The 21,868-nt window shown below is 40.5% G+C and overlaps 1 protein-coding gene across 1 annotated transcript in view; it reads right to left on the bottom strand.

The window, feature by feature from the left end:
• cxxc4 (CXXC finger 4) overlaps nt 1-16,566 on the bottom strand; it is a 30,808-nt gene extending 14,242 nt beyond the window's left edge. The window contains exons 1-2 of the mRNA XM_030058623.1: nt 16,212-16,566; nt 13,301-14,236 (exon numbers count right to left, since the gene is read on the bottom strand). Coding sequence (XP_029914483.1) covers nt 13,301-14,125 — 825 coding nt within the window. The 5' untranslated portion in view covers nt 14,126-14,236; nt 16,212-16,566. The remainder of the gene's footprint in view (nt 1-13,300; nt 14,237-16,211) is intronic.
• Nucleotides 16,567-21,868: the final 5,302 nt, after the last annotated feature.

Here is a 21,868-nt window from a genome sequence, read left to right as displayed (position 1 = left end):
GCCTTAATGAGAGCAACACCTCATAGATCTCGCAGTCCTGCTCGAAATGGGTAGTGACAATTTACTGTAGTTATTATGCAAATGGGAATGGCTGGAAAGGCACAGGAATTGACAAGAAAGGGATCAGTGATATCACTGAAAAGACATGGTAAAGTCCTTTTATTCTGTTACACATGCCAGAGTTCTCAATTTCCTAAATATACGTGCGTATGGATGGATGATGGATAGCCCAAACGGATAATGTGAATGGAGCATGTTCAAAATATGTTCATCAGGTGCCAATTCAGACAAGTCACTCTAAAGTAGTGGTTCTCAAACTGGAGGTCAGGACCCCCCAAAGGGCTGTCTGATAATTATTACCAAGATAATTAAGACAGAACCAAAAGAATAACAAAAAATAATATGCAAAATCATGATGATTATTTTTTCATGTTTCTTGTAAGAAAACTGAGAACGTACTTACTGAGTAATTTTCCAAAAGTGACATCTCCTCTGATAATTAAGCAAATCAAACAACATGAACAGGTGTTTTTCTAGGTGGACTGTTCACCACTCTGCATGTGCAGCCTGTTACAGAGGGTAGGCATTGGTTTGTTATGGTAATGGTCCAAAAAGACTGGGAACCTTTGTCACTCATGCGTGAGTGACAAAGGTTATTTTTAATGGCAAAGATTTGGTTCGGCTACTGTTTGTCTGAGCAAGCAAAATAGGCTTACCAAATAGATAAAGAATTTATTGGATTTGGTTTGGTTTGCTAATGAAACTATACTTTAATACTGAAGACAGCTGAGATATTATCCTTGGCCACACAGTGGAGATTGATGTGGTTATCCTGGTTATTCCAGGACGCTTAACTTCAACTTCAGCTTAGTTATACAAGGTATCCCTCACGATTTCCCAAGGAGATGATTCTACCTGATTTGATCCCATATGTTTATCACAATTTTCATATTTTCTCTGTATGTTACAAGAGGAAGTAAGACTGTGGGACCTATACTATAACTGTTGTAGCAAAATAGCCAATAAAACATACTGCATAAAAAATGCAGTCTCCATGGTTACCTTTTTGGTGTCTTCACTGAAAACATGCATACATGCATATCTAAAACACTAGAGGCGATGTGTCATAATGACTTGCCAGTCTGGGAAGGAACCATATGGCAGCCATCTTACCTGGGTCCAGGTTTAAACTCACTGTAACTGGAACCTATGGTGAAAGAGTCTCATGTTGTCTTTATAATCCTTGTGTATTCATCTCATGTTTGTGCATTTATATGACAGACAAGTAATTTACCTTTTCAAGTTTGCCTGAACTGGATATTTAAGAACTAGCTTTGGTAGTCTGAATGAATAATATACTACATTAAGCAACATGTTTTCTCTAGAAATTATGAATGGTTTCAGTATTACCGGCTGTATCGGCAGGCAGTTACAATCAGAAACACAAGGCATAAACACACCCTCTGTAATATATTAATATATTTAATAATGTCAATCTTGGCAAGATATATTTCTCATGTATAATTCTCTCTCCCTCTCTCTCTCTCTCACACACACACACACACACAAACATACACACACACACACACACACACACACACACACACACACATCAGACACAGACTTCAAAATTGTAGCTGTTTATTTAAGGTATTCATAGTTTCATTTTCTATAGCTGATTGTGGAAAACTTCAATTACAGAATGGAGCAAAAACATGAATTTGTGTCAAATAACAATAGGTCTTTAACATCTTTAATCACTAGTCTATAACACCTTTAATTGCTATGTTTATTGGGTTGCATTTATTCATGTATAAACTATGTATTTTTATTTTTTTAGCTGTTACACTGTTTCAATACATGTGCATGTGTTCATGCATATGCAATAGCCTATTTTCACTATCAATAATATTTAACTACCGTATGCGTGGTTTGCATTTATAAGTGCTGTTTCATCCCAGCTAGACCAATTTCTCTGAGAATGTAAACCTTTCTCAGATCTTCATAATGCACAATATAGACTACTGTAGGCCTATTATTATTCATGCATTAAACCCAATTAAATCTTCATATGCTTGTTGAGTCGTCATGTGACCGCGTGAGTGAAACAAATGACCTGAACCGCTCAAGAACATGGAAGACATGACGAAAAAATCGAGTAAAGGCATGAGGTAAACTGCCAACAAGCGATGTTTATATATGATGACTGATTCCAGGATTGAAGGTAGCTAATTTTGAGTTAGTTAGTATGGTGAAAGTCGAACGTGAAGTTTAACGCCACAGCCTCGAATAACAAAGTGCTGGCTGATTGTGTGGTTAGTCAGTATTCTGTGTAGGCAGAGATGTGGCTAACATCGCTGTTGTTATTTGCCTGGGCTTCACTTTTTGCATAGATTGCAGCATAGCTGACATGCTGTATTTGTCTTGAGATATTAAATTAATAATAAGTAACAATACCAGATGGTTATCTCATGAATTATGATGTAACATCACATTTAGTGTTATATATCTTTGGTTACATTCTTAAAAGTCATAATTGAGAAGTATGGCCATTCCTGATGCTGCAAACCTGGCTAGGCAACTGGGAGTACACTCAGTGGCCACTTTATTAGGTCCACCTGTATAATCTAATGCAGTTCACTGTCTCTGCCATCAATTCTACCTTTTAAGAAAGTTTGTAATGTTCAGTTTTCGTTGATATTGTGGAGTATATGTACACTTAATTAAATGTTTATTACTGAAGTTGTAGTTTGCAGAGGTCTTACACTGGACTACTTTATATTGAGGTGTTTCTAATTTTTTGTCCTCCCTATTTATATACATGAGGGGGACAGAATAGTAGAAACACCTCTCAATAAAATGCAGTCCAGTACAACAGCCGCACTAACTATGAGCTCAGTGCCAAACACAGATTTGATTTAACACCTCTATTACTGTGACAAAAAGAAAACCTGAGCATTACAGGCATAATAAAAGTAAACTTTCTGGCAGAACAGTTGTATTGGATTGTATGAGACTGTACAGGTGTACCTAATAAAGTGGCCACTGAATGTATGTGCTAGTCTGTTAATTTGTCTCTGAACAAATAATTAGTGCAATTCAAAGAGCCGCCTTTTTCAGTTTTGGCTGATCTTTTTCCCATAAGTCAGTCCTGCACATTTCATGCCAAATTGTACCCTGTGACGCTGCAATGGTCTCTTTCATTATGCTATCAAAAATAATTTGAAAATTATGTATTTTCACACGTAAAGGCTTTAAATTTAGCAACAGAGACTTCTTGAGCAAGGGCATGATATTGCCGCAATCAGGAATTCCCTGTGATCTAGTTATTTATTTATTTTTTTCTTCTTGTGAATATATGTAAGCGTAGTTATAGAGTTTGAGGTGTTATGCTTATCAGTCGTGATAGTTTTATGACTTCAGCTTTCCCTGTCAACAAAGCAGTATCGGCATACATCAGTAATGGTGTGAACGAAAATAGTTATCTGTGGGCAGTTAATCATGGGCAGCCATGATTGAAATTTAATGGTGGGTGAAAGCAAACAAAAATCAAAATGCACCTTCATTAAAGAACAGCTTTTATTGCAAGAATAATGCATCACTCTTAAGAGTTGGTAACCCATTTAACGAAACAGTATTTGTCATCAAAGGAAGAAGCAAAGGCAGAAAAGGGACCTTGGAGACACTTACTGTATTTTATTTTGGTGTAGTCACAAGAATATTATGCCGTGCACTGTAAAAATAACACTCATTCTATGACTACTTACAACTCCCTCACCCTAACATAGAATAAAATATCACACCATGCTCCCACATTGTGTAAAAAGCTTAAGAATGTGGAGTCTAAATGCATACCTCTATCCATAATACATTTAAAGAGATATCTGGGTTAAAAAGGGACAGCCTTTCTGCTGCTCCAAAACTGCTCAGACGCCCTGCCTCTTCCATTTATCATGCATGGTAAATCCCTGCCCACACAGACGGAGGCTGAGCCGACCCTACTGGGAAGGAACTGAGGCAGCACCCCTGGGTCAGAGGCTGCCGTCTGCAGCCAGGATCACCTACCTGCTAGTCACTACTACAGCGCTGACCTCCATTTCAATTAGCTTCACCTAAATACCCTTGTCCGAGTAAACCACTTTTACAAAGGGCCGCTACAAAGCTAACTCCCCACTGGGAGAAAACCCTATATGGAAGACGGGAAGCTTTCAGGTGCTGTGGAGATTTCAGGAAAACAAAACAAAGAGGTGCGCTGGTGAGGTCAGTCGGGCTCTGAGATGGGAAAAACAGAGCAGCTTGAGCAGAGAGAAGGGTGTGTGTTGTAGGATGGGAGTGGAGGAGGGGGGGGGAGACACACGCGCACACACACAGTGCCTGCAGATACCTGAGGGATCTGGTATGGAAACCCCCTATTTCTCAGCCAACTTTCAGCCCTTTGAACAGTGGAAGACGTCAGCAAGCACGGTGAGAAGCCATGTGGGTGTAACGAAGCGAGGGCTAAGCGAGGCAACATGCTGCCAGTTCTCTGAAATGTTAAATTGAAATGCAAAGTAGGAGCAGGCCTACTTGTTTTGAGCAGATTTCTCAGCATCTGTGTGAGAGCCCTTAAACTCACAGGTCTATATGCAGAGCTCTGCATATTTACCAGAAATCAACATAATATGTAGGTTAGGATTAGAAAATATACATGGCTCAAGTTGAGTCCTTAATTACACCCAGGTAGCACAAACTTGAGGCAAAACATTTAATTAAATGACTACCAAAAGTTCTAATGAGTAAAGTTGGAATACGTATCGCTAATTTTGATAAAACTGAAGCTCTTATTCTTGGATCTGTACATTGTGCAGCTTACATGGTGCTCAGCTCTTGTTGCCGATGTATAGATTAAATAAGCAGGTATAGCACAACATCAAAGACCTATAACATGGTTAGTTAAAGGTGCACTCCACAAAATTATCCAAGGCGCTTATTCCATATTTTTGTCAGAAAAAAAGTCTGATCAGTCCTCACTTCAGGCAAGCCATGGCAATTTTGCATAGTGCACCTTTAATTTTTAACAAGTTATTAGGTTTAAGTAATAGATCCCATTATCATACTGATATATACGCTGTTACCAATATCCACGTGGAAGTAGGGAAATTAGTATGATTTAATTTAGCTGAAATACACAGTTAAAATACAGATAGAGTCTCAGAAAAAAGAGCCTTCTGAAGAGTTGGAGTCATAAAACTAATATTATTCCAAAAGAAAACTAAAGCAAATAAATAAATGGATAGGTTTGACCCAAACTGCAACTTTAAAAAGATAAAAACAAGAGAGATGTGGTTAGTAGAAAGCCAATGGGCAATGTAATATGCTAAAGGGAGCATTTAAGTCAGAGCTAATCCAAGCAGACTCCCCCCTGCTTAGTCATTCCAGCTCCACACTGATCAGACAGGGAAACCATTCGCAGTTTGTCAAAACACAGCTTGCACTCTGAGCAGATTGAAATCATTTCTCTACTCAACAGAATTCTTCAGACAGATCTTTCTAGGAGTGACAACAAACTGCGAACAGCTCAATGGTTTATCTATCTAGGAGGACAAAGGGGCTTTCTGCTCTTGAATGAAAATATCCACCTGATGTCATCAACTGGGGCATCATAAATCCTATCCTTAGCCTGGGGGCCACAGACTGACTTCACGCCTCTGTGACACTCTCTAACCCCAGGGTTTCTATCAGAAAAAAAACCTTGAAATATCTTTCTGGGCATGGTGTCAGATGCTTGCCATGAAATATTCATAATTTCAGAGCAGAGGCACAATAGAGGAGGTGGCAGCACACGTGGATTTGACTTGCAGAAAATGAGACGCTTAAACCACCACTGACCGATTTCTATCCCATCACCAGTTGTCACTCAGAAATTCACTTCCATGTCAGTTTTCCTGGATGAATGGCACAAATCTATCAGTCATTTGCCATCCAATAGATGTTTTTTTTCCACCTATAGATATTCCATTTAGCAGTGTATTTGGAAAACTGTAATTTCATATTTTTACATATTCAATTTCATCTGCATTGCCAAATACAGCAAAGATGACAATGATTTGGACAAATATGTGTTTTTTGAATTTGTAGCCCGACATTGTCAACCAATTGTAAAATACAACAATGAGACTGAAGTACACAGTCAGCTACAACAGGTTCACCTTGTTTTGGGAACATATTAAAAAAAAAAAAAAAAAAAAAAATCAGTACCAGGGCAGATTGCCATGTGTTAGGCCACAGTAGTGAGGCTGTTTTGTCAAAGGCAGTTTAGACAGGTCTGCACCCGATACATATAACACTTTTTTCTTCTAGCCAGAGTTTCTCTGCATTTTGATATCTGCTTTGGAAACTGAGCAGTGGACTACATTTTGATGATGCAAGTGAGCAGCGATCTGTAATCAAGCTATAAATCATCATGATCCTGCTACTGAACACCAATGAAGACAAGATTCTCTTTCCCGCCAAAAAATTACATGCACTGTTTCCATTTTATCTGGATCTGGTTGTATGGGCATTGACTGAGGCTTAGTTTTAGGCTTAGGCTTTATTTCCATTCCACAAACAAAACTTAGTCGAGGGCTAGCCTTGATCTGAGTTTGTAAAAGAGACCCAATAAGTTTTTACAGTTCATGAAACAGCTCAGTTTTCCATAAACAGAAGCATTATGCCTGCTGTACTTATGATCATCCACGCTCTTTACAGGTACCAATGGGATTTCTCCATTGTTCACTTGGCTAGATTTTAGATATTCCAACATTTGGATCTCTTAAACTAGCTTTCACAAAACGGCCTGCAGACACTATCAACACAGGGGAATAGCCAAGATGAATGTATTGTCATTTCATCATGCAACAACGCTATAGAGGCCCCATACCTGTATAGATCAACACAGTCTCTGATTAGTGCAAGAATGAATATCAACTCACACATGCTGTAGGACGTATCTGGGAGGGTTTTGATCATACTACTGTAGGGTATTTTATTCAGAAGACAGTTCTTTGCCTAACAGGGAGCCAATATGTCTGGCTTATCTCCTATTCCTGCTCCAGCAAGTGCATGTCAACCTGCAAGAGAGAAACGGTGTAAAATAAAGTCATGCGCCACCTGTTCTCTGCATGACCGAACTGAAGGTTGAAAACAAATGAATGCTCCTTCATCGTCTAGATCATTCGTCATTTTACAGCTTTCCTGCCTAGTCTAATCTATCGTTGACTATTTTTTATAATGGCAATATAATGATGCAGCTAAATCCATCCTGTAAGCAAATATGATGCACGAAAAATGAAAGCAGCTATTCCTATTTTGAGGAAGTTGATAGTGATGTAGCTTTATGAAATTTTTAATAGTTTTAGCAGATTTCTAGTGGTGTTTCATCAAATTGCAGCCAAGCTCGCATTGATTCAAACTGTGCAGAAGCCCCAGTTACAGCTTCTCATCCAGTTGTGTTAACTTCTCTGCCAATTTGTCTCTTCTGAGCATCTTTTATCAATTAAACTCATTTTCCACTTGCTTTGCTGCAGTTATTAAGGTGGAGCAAATTATTTTTTAATGGAAAAGGCTTTCTAAAATTACACAATGCCGTTGTTTAATTTTTATATTAAGGCCACAACATAAAAAATGCGCTTCTGTCCAAATAACTCGAGAGCTCACCGTATTGGTGTTGCAACGGTCTGCCTTCATTGCAAACCGCACAGACGCGTTTACTAAAGACTTTTCTCTCTCACTTTTGTCATACGGGCTCTCAGTAATGACGAGATACCTTTTAACTTCTCAGCCAGAGTCAGCATCAATAATTTATTCTCATCTGTTTAAAATTTAAAGTGCCACACATTAACGTCCTCCTGCACCTGCACTTTCACGCTGTCCACCCTACACTGGTCTCCTTTACACCCCCCACCCCCACCTCGTTCTCCTCTCTCTCTCTCTCTCTCTCTCTCTCTCTCACACACACACACACGCACACACCCACAGACATAGACATACACACACACACACACATCCCATCCCACCGCTACCATAATGCAGGCAATGACAATGAGTTCCCTTTCACCACTGAACCAGGGATGTTAAATCAAACAAGGGCAGAGGAGGCGACAGACCACACAGTGTAAGGGCATCGTTCAGACGCCTCTGATTACGCTTTGGCCTTAATTGGTGGCAGTGGCAAAAGCTATGAATTCTTTAACAGTGCAGTTGCGCCTTTCCGAGTACAGAAAAGGCCTAAGGAAGGCGGCTATGTGCTGCAAATGAAAGCTGACAGAGAATCCACACTGTACGACAAATCCAGGGGAAAAAAAGGCATGACAGGGAATAAGGTGGGCCATGCTCTTAAGTAGCCGAGGGTAGCTCGCAGGGAAGATGTGTATAATTAAGCGGTCTGCATCGTGGTTCAGATGGCAAAATCCTATTGTCTTGACAGGAGCTTAAGGTTGCCCTTTAGGTTGAGATGCGGCGAGGTGTCTGGCCTCATTTTCCTTTTTTTTCACACTCCCCCAGACCTCCGCCGCCAAATTAATCTGCAGTTTTAAAGCTTGAATAAATCCAGTAAGTTAGAGATCTGCAGATCTAAAGGCCGTCTGTCCCTCAGGCTTTTTCCTTCTCTCCTTTTTTATTTCTTTACCCCCTCTCCTTTGCCCACGGAGATTGGCTGGGAGCACTCAGTGTTATCTCCAGGGAGGCAAAGGTTGGGGGGAGGGGGGAGAAGGCCACAGATTTGTCCTTATCTATTCTGAGCACACCTAAAACAAATTAGACCTGGCTGCCGTTGCTTATTTGGCTCCCTCGCTCTCATTAAGGGGCTGGATCCAAGCTATTTTCCTCAAGGTCCTGCTTCCTACCATTTTGGGGGGTGTCTTTTATCACAATAGCAAAGGTTTCCAGGCGGCCATGCCACCTTTTCATCTCACCTATTTCATGTTGTCATATCAACACGGCACAAAGGGGAGAGCGAGAGAGAGAGAGGGAGAGAGAGAGAGAGAGAGAGAGAGAGAGAGAGAGAGAGAGAGTATAGCTCAGGTGCTGTTTTCCTGAGCATGACATGATGCTGGCCTTTGACATTTGTTAATTGAAAGGGGGGGTATCTGTTCAATATGATTTTGTTCTGTCCTTTCCCTGCTTTTCCTATGCCACGTTATGCTTCCGATCATAGTAAAGCCTCTCTGGATGCACATATTTCAAGGATTTGCTATGTCTTTGCAGTATTATGAAGGCAAGAAATGCAGTGATCCTTAAATCAAACAGTTCCCATCGACAGGCTCAACAACTCAGTGAGCCAACACTTGAATCCTTGTGATTAAGAGGTTGTTATGTTTCTATACAATATAATGTAGTAAAAAACCAAAAAAGAAACCAAACTGTAGGCAATAGAAACATATTGCACACTCCAGAGTATTGCCTGTCATTCACCCCAAAACACTGAAAAAGAAAAGCATTATATTTTTGTTATAAATTACGCATAGAGCATCCACTGTTCATATCCATATCTGGTTGATGTCCTCAATTCTGGTTGATGCTAGACACTTAAGATGTAGTTTGGATTGAAGTTTTCCTTTTCCACTGGCCAGAAATCTAGTGTTTTGACTGAACAAATGTCTGACTGACACATGACACTGAACAAGAGAGACTCATTTAGTCGACTTTCAGTAAATCTCTGATATTGGACAGAACTGAAGTGCTGCTGTGGATCAGGCTGAGTCTGAACCAAGTCTACATTGCTCTATTTGAAGGCACAAATCAAACCATCAAATCATAAATACAAGCATTTTTATGTCAGAACAATGGCATAAAATTCACTATAACATATGGTAAGTTTAGATTTGCATGAGAGTTACTTGTATTTAAAAATTATTCAGTGAAAATTTATACCACATTACTTCCTCATTCCAACAACACCAAGGAATATTTAAATAATGTATTCTACTTGTAAGCTGTATGGGGTTCACATTTAAAAGTGCGACCTCCATATTAGCTTCAATCATGAACAGCCTTTAAGGAAATATAAAAAAATCGCAAATGAATGAAATTCAATGAACAGAGAACTTGGCCAAAGGGAGTATGACAGAATTAGGACCTGCATTGAAATGTGACATTAACTTTAGAGACCTGAAAAGCCTTGTAGGCTATTAAAGCTATAGTGACAATGTGTTTTCGCTTTCCATCCACACTATAGCTAATGTAGAATATTACCTTTGGGCCACTTGTTGGATTTCTTTCCAGAGCAACTTACATAACGATAAATGTTTATTAGTATGTATGCCCTCAAAACATGTCAGCATCAGTGCCATGCTCTGTCTGTTGAGAAATAGGAACTGGCAAGGATGTCTTGACTTGATGAAATTTAATGTTAAAAAAGGCTAAAGCTCTCTTCATAAACCTTTCTGCAGAAATAAAAGGAAAGTTGAGGTACCGTAAAAAAAAAAAAAAAAAAAGAAAACTTCAGAGGTAAATACACATGTATTTGCACATAGCATTTCATTAAAGGACCTTTGAGCCATAGGGGCCCAAGCCATGTAAAGGTAACTGCTCTGGAAATGTTAGGTTAGATGAGATTCCTCTGCCAGACTAATCCATCCAGAGAGAGGGAGAAAGAGAGAGAGAGAGAGAAAGGGGGAGAGAGAGAGAGAGAGAGAGAGAGAAAGAGAGAGAGAGAGAGAGAGAGAGAGAGAGAGAGAGAGAGAGAGAGAGAGAGAGAGAGAGAGAGACCAGAGTCTGCTGAAGAACAGCACAGCAGTGACACAGGGCAATTCTCTAGGGCCTTGCATTAGCGCGCTAAATTAAAGGGGGTATTAGATTAAATTGGCTCTCCGATTTCAGGGGTGTGAGTAAAATTCTGATTTGCATTTTCCACCGCTGTTTAAGATATAATTAGTTCAGGGTGATTCCCATGTGGAAAACACTGACAGCCAAATCTAACTGACTGCCAGTAGCTTATCGTCTCTTCCAAGGCAATAGGTACATTCTGCTCATGTTTGGCATGTGTGCGTGTGTGTTTGTTTGTGTGTATGCATGTATGAAAGAGAGAGGGAGAGAGAGAGAGGGAGAGAAAATGCATATGTGCTACTGTGTGCATGTGAAGTTGCATGTGTGGGCTGGAAATTCTCCTTTAACTCACTTGAGCACTTGTTTCATCACACTTTTCAATCTCTTCACATTTAAACTATGCATGACTGTTTACAGCAGAGCCAAGGTGAACCCCCCCCCCCCCCCCCCCCCCCCCCACACACACACACACACACACACATACACACACACACACTCACTCAAAAAAAAACATTCAATATTAATATGTATAAAATATTGTCAAAGCAAGTGTGCAACTTCACACCTCGATGATGCCTTCAAACCCAAACCCATTTCCGCAGCAGAAGGTGATTCTGTAATTACAGATGCAGTCAAAAATAACAATTACTGGTAGAGAAGCCCATAATATAAATTACTGAAGTGAGTGAAGGAGCTGTTTCTTTTAAAAGCAAGTTTGGATTTGTTTTGGGGTTTTTCACGCCCTTGGTAATTCTAACTGCCTGCGCAAATGGATGTTTTCCAAAAGTGAGTCTACCCATGCATTATGAATGTGAGGCCATCTTCCTGGACACCTGTTTGAGACACCTGTTAGTACATGATATATGGAGTAAACATTAAATGAGCTTCCTATTACCACCTCTACAGTGTGAGTTCCGCAATAATCCATCAGAAGACCTGGTGTTTAAAAAAAAAAAAAAAAAAAAAAAAAAAAAAAAAAACTCCTGAGCTGGTCATGTCTCAGAATTATTAAACCATTGTGTTCATGCAGTTCAAACTCCATTTGCCAGGAATCTAATGATGCAAATTAGCAATGGATAGCAATGGGACAGCCCATCTGATACTGCCTTGAATCAACAGAAAACCTTCCTGTGGCGCCACATTGTACATATGACACAAACAATGATGAGCAAATCATATGAATAAATAATAATAACATGCTATGTCTCATTGCGCCCCTCATCACTGCACGATCAACACCTGGCATCAGCATATGAACCCAGGTACAGTGCAGTGCCTGTATTCTTTTACCAGTCTTTCCATGGTTTCCCAGGAAGGAAAAGGCACAATCAAAAATGACACTGACATTACAGAACCTATAGAAAACATGGAAAAACACAAAAATACATTTCCATAAATTAACATTAAGTGGGGAAAAAATAACTAATTTGTGGCCTTTCTGACAAAAGTCAGAATAGGGAATGACTCTATTTCAATGTGAACTAAGGAATCCATATAAGGTGTTTTTCCATAAGTAGATTAGGTAATATTTTATAATTAACCTCTTTTTCCTCTCTGTGTAATCACTTAATTAGTGAGCAAATCATCTGGCCCTCGGGTTGCATTTGTTGGTGACTCATCAATATGGGCTCATGTTAATTCAGTGAGCAAGTTCAAACTATCAGGATTAAGAGAACCATATTTCTAACTTTACATCCACACTCTACTTTAGCCTTTGATAATCAAATGTCAGCTGCTGAATGAATCAATAAAAATGATCTTTTAAAAACAAGACTCTGTGTTCTAACGATTTCTCTTGCTTCCAGTTTATTATGTTGGTTCTGAGTATTTTCTTCTTTTTCCTAAGTTGCCCTGATTTCTTTGCCTGTGCACCCTATCTGCTTGATATGTGTCACTTCCTAGATTGATCTATACTTGGCCCTGATGACACAAATAGGATATAAAATGATCTCACCTCAACCCCATATGCACAATCAATTCATATATGATCAGGGGAAAAGGATCTGTCTGGGTGGCTCTCTCCCCTCTCAACAGAAAACTTGGGGGATGTTTTGAGAAACACCATCAGCAGCCCTGCCATCACTCTCACCATCTCTTGGTGGTCGGAGGCTGAGGCTTTGTGGGATATTGATTCTCCCCATCCAGAGACGGTTTCCATAATTGGTTAAAATGACCGGGTGCAGAGAGGGATGGCTCTCTGCTGAAAACCATTTCCCAGCCCTGCTTGGAGCTGAGCCAAGCCCGGGGTTGTTCGGATGCGTTCCAGCCCCAGCCTGACTGGCAGCAATTAGGGGTGTCTGAGCCAAGCTCAGCTTGCGCTCCGCACAAACACCCCTAATTACTGCCAATTAGGCTAGGCGGGTAGGCAGATTTGAGAAGCCGGGGGGATGTTCAGGCATGGGTGGGCATGGAAACAATTTTCAAGGGCTTAGAACGTGACTGGATGAAAAGGTTAATGCTTTGGAGTGCAAGGGGATAATAACAAAAGAAGGGGAAGCAAAGCCCCGGTTCTCACCTCCAGCGATGAGCCTGGCTTCTTCTTCAGCTCCTCACATTTCCTAAATTTGCAGATCTGGTGGCCCGTTTTGCGGTTCCGACAACTGCTGCAGACACCACAGTTGATTAGCCGCCTGCAGGGTGCACAGACCCCACACCTTTTCCTTTTCTTCTTCGCTGGGTTTCCACTGGATGCCGAGGAATTATTCTGTGGGCAGTCTGCCAGATTGGCAATTTGAAACGCACTGTCTGTAACGGCTGCTGAGGCTGCGGGGGAGTGAAGGGCTGTCATGACGATGACCCCGGGAGGTAATGAGATGCCCCCTAAAGCCGGAATAGCGGAAAAAGTTCCAACGCGTTCTGGGAGATTCATTATCTCTGCTTCAGCAGCGCCGCATTTCAGCTTGTTCATGCATTCTCCTGCTAAAGGTCTGCAGTGTTCGGGGGATAAGGTAGAGAGGAAATTATTATTTGCCATTTGCAGCGTCTCTGGCGGCACGCCAGGCTTCCCCGGCCTCTGGGAGTCATTTCTATGCATGCTGGTCCTATTAGGGTTTATTGCCGCTGATTTCCTTCCCCAGAGCATGGCGTTATCGCAGTTCCAAGGGGACATGCCAATTCTAGCACTGGGAAAAATGGGCGTTGTGATGCGGGCGATCTTAGCAGTTTGTGGAAATGCCCCATTGGTTTTGTAAAAGTTTGCAAAAGATCTGTACCTTTCCATTTCTGCATTATAATCCAAAAGCTGGCTTAATCCACCATCCTGAAGATTATCCTTTTGTAAGAGAGACACATCAGCATTCTGTCCATTTTCAATGCAAAGCGCATTGTTTATGTTAGACATGGCTGAGAGACGGTTGTCAAGGTTCACTAGAAGAGAGTGGGGTTACGGTGGCCTTCGTCGAACTGAAGCTGGTTACGAACAATGTGTTACCATCCTGGTTTATCTTCAGTGCTAAAACAAAAAAACAACAATTACAGATAAAAGAGGCAAATGTCTTCATTCTAATCAGTTTTCATCCCTCCATGTCAACTTTTCTCTAAAGATAAAAGCTGAACATTTGAGGAATCAGGCTGGCACATTGTTTATACTCTGACGTTTTATAATGGAACTATCGCAAATAGTCAGAGCTGATCCTTATCTGGTGACAATAATGTGATAGCTTTGACAGACCAACATGTCATTATAATGGGGAAAAGAATCGGCATGCTTCAAAAAACAACAGATTTTCAAGACTTTTTTTTTTTTTTTTTTAAATCTACTGTCAAAGGATTCTAAGATATTTTTGAACCAAGTCAGAATAAGTAAACATGGATAAACAATCATACATTTCATCAAATCACATAAATGGAATAATCAGTCCAATAAAAATCGCTCAGGCAGGCTACTTCAAAAAGTTTGAAGAAGGGCTCACCACAATCCATATTTACCAAAAAGGAGTCACCACACACAACCAATATTCTGCAATATCCACTGTTCAAAACAATCTAATATTGGTGCCGGGAGCAGCATAGTTAAATATTTTCAAATCAGTGATCTTATCCAGATGGTAGAAGTGGCCCCATCCATGTGAACGCAGCTCTGTCCAGCCTCTTAAGAGCACCTGGTATTCATTCATAGCTGGCTCTATTACATTTACTCAATGACAGTGCAGATAGCCACTGGTGAATTTAAATCCAGATCATGGACCAGACCAACAACAGTGTCAGCTGCATCGGGACGGGATGCGTGTGTGTCTGTATGTTTATGTGTGTGTTAAAGGTGTATGTGTGTGTGTGTGTGTGTGTGTGTTGAGAGGAGGGGGTGCTCCATTTCCTCTCTCCACCAGTCTGTCTGGATTTGGTTTCCACAGATAAAAGCCCATTAGACACATCTCCCCCTACTTCCATTACCTTTTTCTGGGCTTTCTCTCTTTTAATTGCCAAAGCTGATCCATTGCTGGAACACTAAAGCATTTCAAATCACTTCCATGGTACTACCCAACAGCTGTCTCAAAAATGAATTATAAATATGCACACTGGAACTGGAGACATCGTATTGGGTGGCCTTGTTAAAGTCCTTTGAATACTGACGTGCAGCCCCAGCTTCTAAACATGCCATAGCAGGTAAATATTTGCCTTGCTGACACAATCACACAATTACTCAGACAATATAATCTGAATATTGTCCCAGTGGCTTGGATATTTTTTTATTCTATAATGAGCTTCAGTGGTGTCAGGGCACTTTCTGATATAGCCTACAGTTAAAAAAAAAAAAAAAAAAAAAAATCAAAAGGTCCAATGTGGTATTGTTCATTTTTTTATGACACGTGTTATCAAACCACGAATCCTATCCATCATGCATCCCAGATCTGTAGGTTCAATGTCGATGTGCCATCCAAAACAACCCACAGCCACCAGTAAACAAAACCTCCTTGGCTTAATGATCAGCCCTCCTCAGGGTCATTATTACTTAATCAATTCACCCCTGGAGCGAAATACGCAGCCCAAAGGCAATCAAGTCACGGACATTGATTTTCAGCCTGTAAACAAAGTTTAGAGAGACAGAAATGTTCAATACTTGGAGTGGAGGAGAGAGAGAGAGAGAGAGAGAGAGAGAGAGAGAGAGAGAGAGAGAGAGAGAGAGAGAGAGAGAGAGAGAGAGAAAGTAAAAGCCACGTCCGATGACGAGCCATTGTGCCGCTGCACCACGATGCCATTAATTATAGCCGGTCTGGTCTGTGTTAGACATTCAGATCAAAGGTCATGCATAGATAATCCGGAGAGGGGAGTGTAGTGCAATAGTGCAAATAAAACCGATAAAAAATAATCTGACATCCCCCAGATCACTTGGCAGCTACACAGACACAAATCGGGACAGTGGAAGGGGGGAAAAAGGCATGCAAGATATGACACTGGACGGCAAAATATAGATGGAGAGCATCACCTACCAGGTTCCTGTTGAAAAGAGCTCCCAGATGCTACCAGTCTGCAAACATATAGCGGTACATTACTGCGAAGCGATATGTGGGAGAAAAAATAATGCAAATATATGTGAGAAGACGCACAGACATAGGCTACTGGAGAGAGAGAGAGAAAGAGAGAAAGAGAGAGACAGAGAGAGTGTGTGCGCTCAAAACAAAAGGACCATTTTTATCGAGTTTCTTGTCACGTTAGAAAAAGGGAAAAAAAGTAGAAAAATAAGCAGAAGGTCTCGTATAAAGGGGGAAATTGCAGAGGGGGCTAGGTGTTTCCTCTCCTCTTGATCCGGGGGCTGTATTGTGTGTCTGCCTGGTCTCTGCTCAGTCCGTGTCTCCTGTCGCTGTGTGTGGCTGATTGGTGCTGAGGTGAGGAAGCAGGGATGTGGACACCTACTGATCATTGGCTGGAAATTACTATAGAAACACTCGGGAGGTGGGAGGGATGGATGGCTCAGGGCGCCCTACAGGGGGAAAATATCTATGGGAAATATCTGCGGCTTGCACCTTTTGTCGCCTCGCTTTTCTCCCTCTCGAACTATTTTTCTTTTTCTTTTCTTCTTCTTCTTCTTCTTTTTTTTATTTTATTTTATTTTTATTTTCTTTCTATATATGTATTTTTTTTCTAAAAAAAATATTTCTATTGGACGCATGACGAGGCATTTACAGTGGAGGGGGTTGTCATTTGCCAGACGCGTCTTTTAATAAGGATTGGGGAAACTTGTCAAATTAATTTGAATGGAGCTGAGCTGTGATTAAGATAAAATGCCTCCACCGGGTTGTTTTTTCCTCCCTCCCCCCCTCCCTCCCTCTCTCTCCCTCTCTCTCTCTCTCTCTCTCTCTCTCTCTCTCTCTCTCTCTCTCTCTCTCTCTCTCTCGCTCTCTCCCACCGTCCAGCGACAGCCATAATTACTAAGACCTCCGGGATTCATCACCATTATAAATCCTGCCTGCTGGCCACACATGCCTGCAGCTCCCACAAGCTGACAACACGGGCATGCATGGCACATTTATTCCACGAGCCCCCATGTGTGACACCGTGCGTTCATTCATGTCGATGCCCAGCCTTTGAATTAAGACGGAATCATGACTCCAATCAACTTCCTGAAGCCCAGTCATATTTTGTTTTTGTTTTTCTTTTCTGTTATTTATGTGGTCAGCACTTATGTTGAGCTTCAGCCCGTGGTGTATTTTAAGAAAAATAGTATACAGGGAACTATCATCCTTTTAGTATACAGGGAACTATCATAACTACCTAGTAAAGATAATTGATAATAACCATAACAAAATCATAACAACAAATATGTTGCTTATTACTGTCAAAATACCATGCAGCTATGTTTTTCCCACATAAATTCTATTGTATTACCATAAAAGATAAAAGAAACAAACAAACATAAGGTGTGATCAGGGCACTATAAACTGACTAGAAAGACACACTTTAAGTTCCTGTAAGAATATTGTATCTTTGTATTTTTTCATTAGAAAAGCCTAAATCAGTAATTATACCTTTCAAGGACATGATCTGTGACTTAAAATGACATGATTTCACAGAGGAATAAAAATGTCAGCATTAGCTCTATAGATAGGCATAGTTGTGAGTAAACAAACTGACAGCTACAGCAAAACATGTCTGATCTAAGTCTTACAGCCCTTCCAGGTGAGCTGTGTGACACAGGCCTATAGGGCGCTAAAGGCTACACTTTGATGGCTTTATTGAGAGCTGGCAATGGATAGGACAAGGAGAGGAGCGAAGGTAGCATTTGGTTTAAGACTTAAAGACTGGTATCTCAGTTTTTTCCTCAGTTGCTCTCTGCAGCTTATGTTTAACTCACTTTTAGACTCCTTTCAGATCCTTGACATCAAACTTTCTCTGGAGGTGACATGTTCTAAATGATTAATTACCAAATGATTTATGGTAATGAATGTGTCAGTGTACAAAAAAAATATACTGTGATATTCTTGCAGGGTCCTAATTCTTTGCGGATAAAATGGCCATGTACACAAAAGGCAGGGAGGAGCTTATGACTATAATAAAATAGTTACAGATGATATTGCTGATGATACATCACTGCCTGCTCAAAGCATTAAAAGGCCTTGCCTCACAGATTTACTCTCCACAGACCTAAATGAATCCTCGGCTCACAGGATACAAGAGTCCTAACTCATAACAAATGACCCGGCGCAAAGCCTTTTTCTACTGGGACTCCTCCGTTTACCTGCTCTCTTTATTAATTCTTGTGTCTTGTGTTTAATTGTTTTTCCATGCCTCTGTAAAGCACTTTGAGGTGACTCTGTCTGAATTGTGCTACATAAATAAAAATTTCCTTGCCTTGTCTTTCTTTATCAGAAAATCAGTTGCTCTATGTTTAGATTTACATGTATGATTAGTCTTAACCTGATTAATATTACAACCTCTGAAATTGTCATGTAATTGCATTTAAATACTTATCTTAAATTGAAGTATGGCCATGATCAGATGAAGCATAGCCCAGTTCACACACCTAGCCTTTTCAACCCTGCCAGTCCCATTGGTGGGCTCATCATTAAAAATGCACGCTCCTTTGATCAAACTCACAGAACATTATTTCAAATTCAGGTGGAGATCCCAAGGTTTCCAAAATATTGCTGCCAGTCCTTGATTTATTGAAGTATGTGAATGTGTTAGTCAGATTTCTTTTATTTATGTTCTTTTTTTCCCAACCTGTACATGTCATCAGTGTCATAGGGACAAGAAAGGAGAGGAAATGCTGGGAATGCTGCCTCTGACGTCAGTTCCTTTAGACCTATTACACTGATGTTTAAATGAATCCATGTAAACCGGGTAATTAGAAAAATCGTGTTACTTCAAACCATGCAAATGTTTGTAATCGAAATATTCCCTTAAGCCGATTACTCAGAGTAATCAGCGCATTGGTGTGCATGTAAATGTACTCAATCTCATTATTCAACTTTGGACTCAAAACCCATCTGTTTAGTATGGCCTCATATCTACCTTAAACCCTCATCATCTCTCTTCTCTCCCTCTCCTGCTGGAGAACTCTGAGCTCTTGAAACTACTGAAGATCTGTCTTTTATCTTCCATTCTTTAGTCCCGTGAACCTGCCACCACGTTCTTGTGTCCTCGTGCTCATGAGCGTGAGCAAATTCACACATTATGTCTCACACATGCGCACAAACTTTGACATCTTATATCTTGTTTGTATGATTTGTTTGTTTCTCTGTTGTTTCAACTGTATTTTTAGCACCCTTTGTAAAGCGCTTTCTCAATTATTATTATTTTTTTTTTTTTGTAAAAAGTGATTTATGAATACATTTGACTTGCCTTGCCAGGAGATTGGCTCAGTGTCAAATGATGAATCTGAACTTTGCCCCAAAGACTCCCAGACTTTAAGCTCATGCCCAAGAAAGATTTGACAGTTACATAAAAAGAGCGAGAATCATCCTTTAAGTGTTATTTTCTTCAGTATCAGATCCTGCACATCTGTGTCTGTGGAAGCTCCTCTGTCTGAAAATTATTTTATCTCGCAGGCGATAATATTCCCCAGAGGGATTCTGCCTAGGTGGTCCTAACCCCTGTCTGCAAAGCCATAGCAGTTTGTGGGTCTGTATAGCAGTGGGAGGCATGAGCCCCACGTGGCAGGCCTTTGTTTCTGTCTGTGTGCTCCTGTGTTGCTCCCTTTCCCTCTGCTCCTCCTCCCCACTCCCTGAGCTTCAGCTGAACTCCAAGGAGTAATTAATAACCACAATGCCAGATTTAAACGTAGCCACCACTTATTCGATCGAAACAGGATTGCGGAGGAGTGAAGTCAGGCATTGACACATCTGTCTCAGCTTGATCTTGGCTGTGAATGTTTGTGTGTGTGTGTGTGTGTGTGTGTGTGTGTGTGGGAAAAGATGCTCAGATTAATCCATTTGATTATGTTTTTGATTGTGTGAATGTTTTATAGGGTTTGTGTGGGGAAAAAAAACACACAAGGTGCAATGATATGTCCAGCTTACCCTTTTCTCCTTTGCAGAACAAGAACTTAAATAAATAAATAAATAAATAAAATTAATTAAATAAATAATCTTACTGTACACCTTTACTGACCAAACAGAAGTAAAAAAAAGAAAAATCTTTTGCATTGGTGGACACAGGAGCTGATGTGTAATCAGTGCATTTATTATTATCAGTTTTGAGCATTGCCTTCTAAAACTTAATGTCAATAAAGTTTATTTCCTAGTACGTTTGTGGGCCCCTGGCATTACGGACCCTGCTGGCATCTCCTGTACAGAATCTCCTCATATCATTTCAAGCAAATCCCTTCCTATTTTTTTTTTTTTTTTTTTTTGGGATGCCCAAAACACTCCCAGGATATATAGATGTAATGTATAAAAACAGTATAATGGAATCGAGTCAGCGCTGATAAGAGTAGTTATTTCTCAATGGAATTATGGAAAAGAAAATCTCTGACCAGGAAAAAGGAGGCGCACTCCTGTGCCTCCTGGAGGTGTTTCTGATGGGCTCACCCAGACTGTTATGGTAAATAGCATTCCTCTGAGGCTTCTGAAGCAAGGAGAGAAAGACAGAGACAGACAAAGAGTGAAAAGAGAGAGAGGGAGAGCAACTGGGGAAAATAAACAGTATGAGATTATGGGTTTGGCAGTGATGCGCCACGGTGCAGCAGCAACCTTGGCAGTGTTTATTTTGAAACCTGCCTCATTTCCTCCCTCAGGCTGTAATGTATGGCGCCCTCACCTTATGCACATTAGCCTTTTGTTGTGACGAGATGTATATCATACAGTTTTGTCCTGCCTTCTTTGAATATAGTCTACCGAGTCCTCCTCCCTTTGCTATTCCCTGTTAATTGGAGTGTATAGAGCACCCTTAATTATCCAGTTAGCAGCTTTGTTGAAAAAAAAAAGGCAGACTCCTGGCACACAGTCTGGCGCAGATGACAGCGCCTCCACACAGTCTCCTCCACAGAAAGCCTCAGGTAACTTGTGGCTGCAAAGTATCTCGTGCATACAGGAATGAAAGTTAGCCACATCGATTTATTTCAGACTTTTAAGACATTTGCCCTGTTTTAGATTGTATATCATCAGATAAGTCTTCAGGTAAAAGGAAGCAAATACAGTGTAAATTGGAGAAATATTTCTGGCTTTGTTTGTATGTTCTATTTTGGCTCCAAGAGCTCAACTAAAGACAATGCAAATTGTGCTCCATCAGTGATAAGATTTACATCCCCTTTTGAGGATTAATCCATCATGACCTTTTCAGGATGTGTCTCTTCAGGCTGGGCAACTCAAGCATGCTGAAAAACACAGATACGTAGCAAATACAGAAGCTGTGCAGTCCCACAGCACATTCACAGCAATGACATGTGGACCAAACCAATTAGCCATTTATCTGAATGTGATTGCAGCTGCCCTCAACTATTCTGTTGAGACACATTTGGTTACTTCAGATTAAATGTAAATCAGTCTGAGTGATAAACAGGATTAAGTGAATTTATTGATATGATTTTCATTCATTTCTGAATACAGAAAGTATACATGACCTTCATTATAATGTTAATAAGTACTTATCAGAGGGTTTTAGAAATGGCCATACAACAAAGTTTGGTAGGTTGGTTAGGTAACATTAA

This window comes from Myripristis murdjan, chromosome 1 (genome assembly GCF_902150065.1).
Source record: "Myripristis murdjan chromosome 1, fMyrMur1.1, whole genome shotgun sequence".
Classification (NCBI taxonomy): Eukaryota; Metazoa; Chordata; class Actinopteri; order Holocentriformes; family Holocentridae; genus Myripristis; species Myripristis murdjan.
Note: the sequence above shows the minus strand (reverse complement) of the source record. Positions and strands in the feature narration are given on the sequence as shown.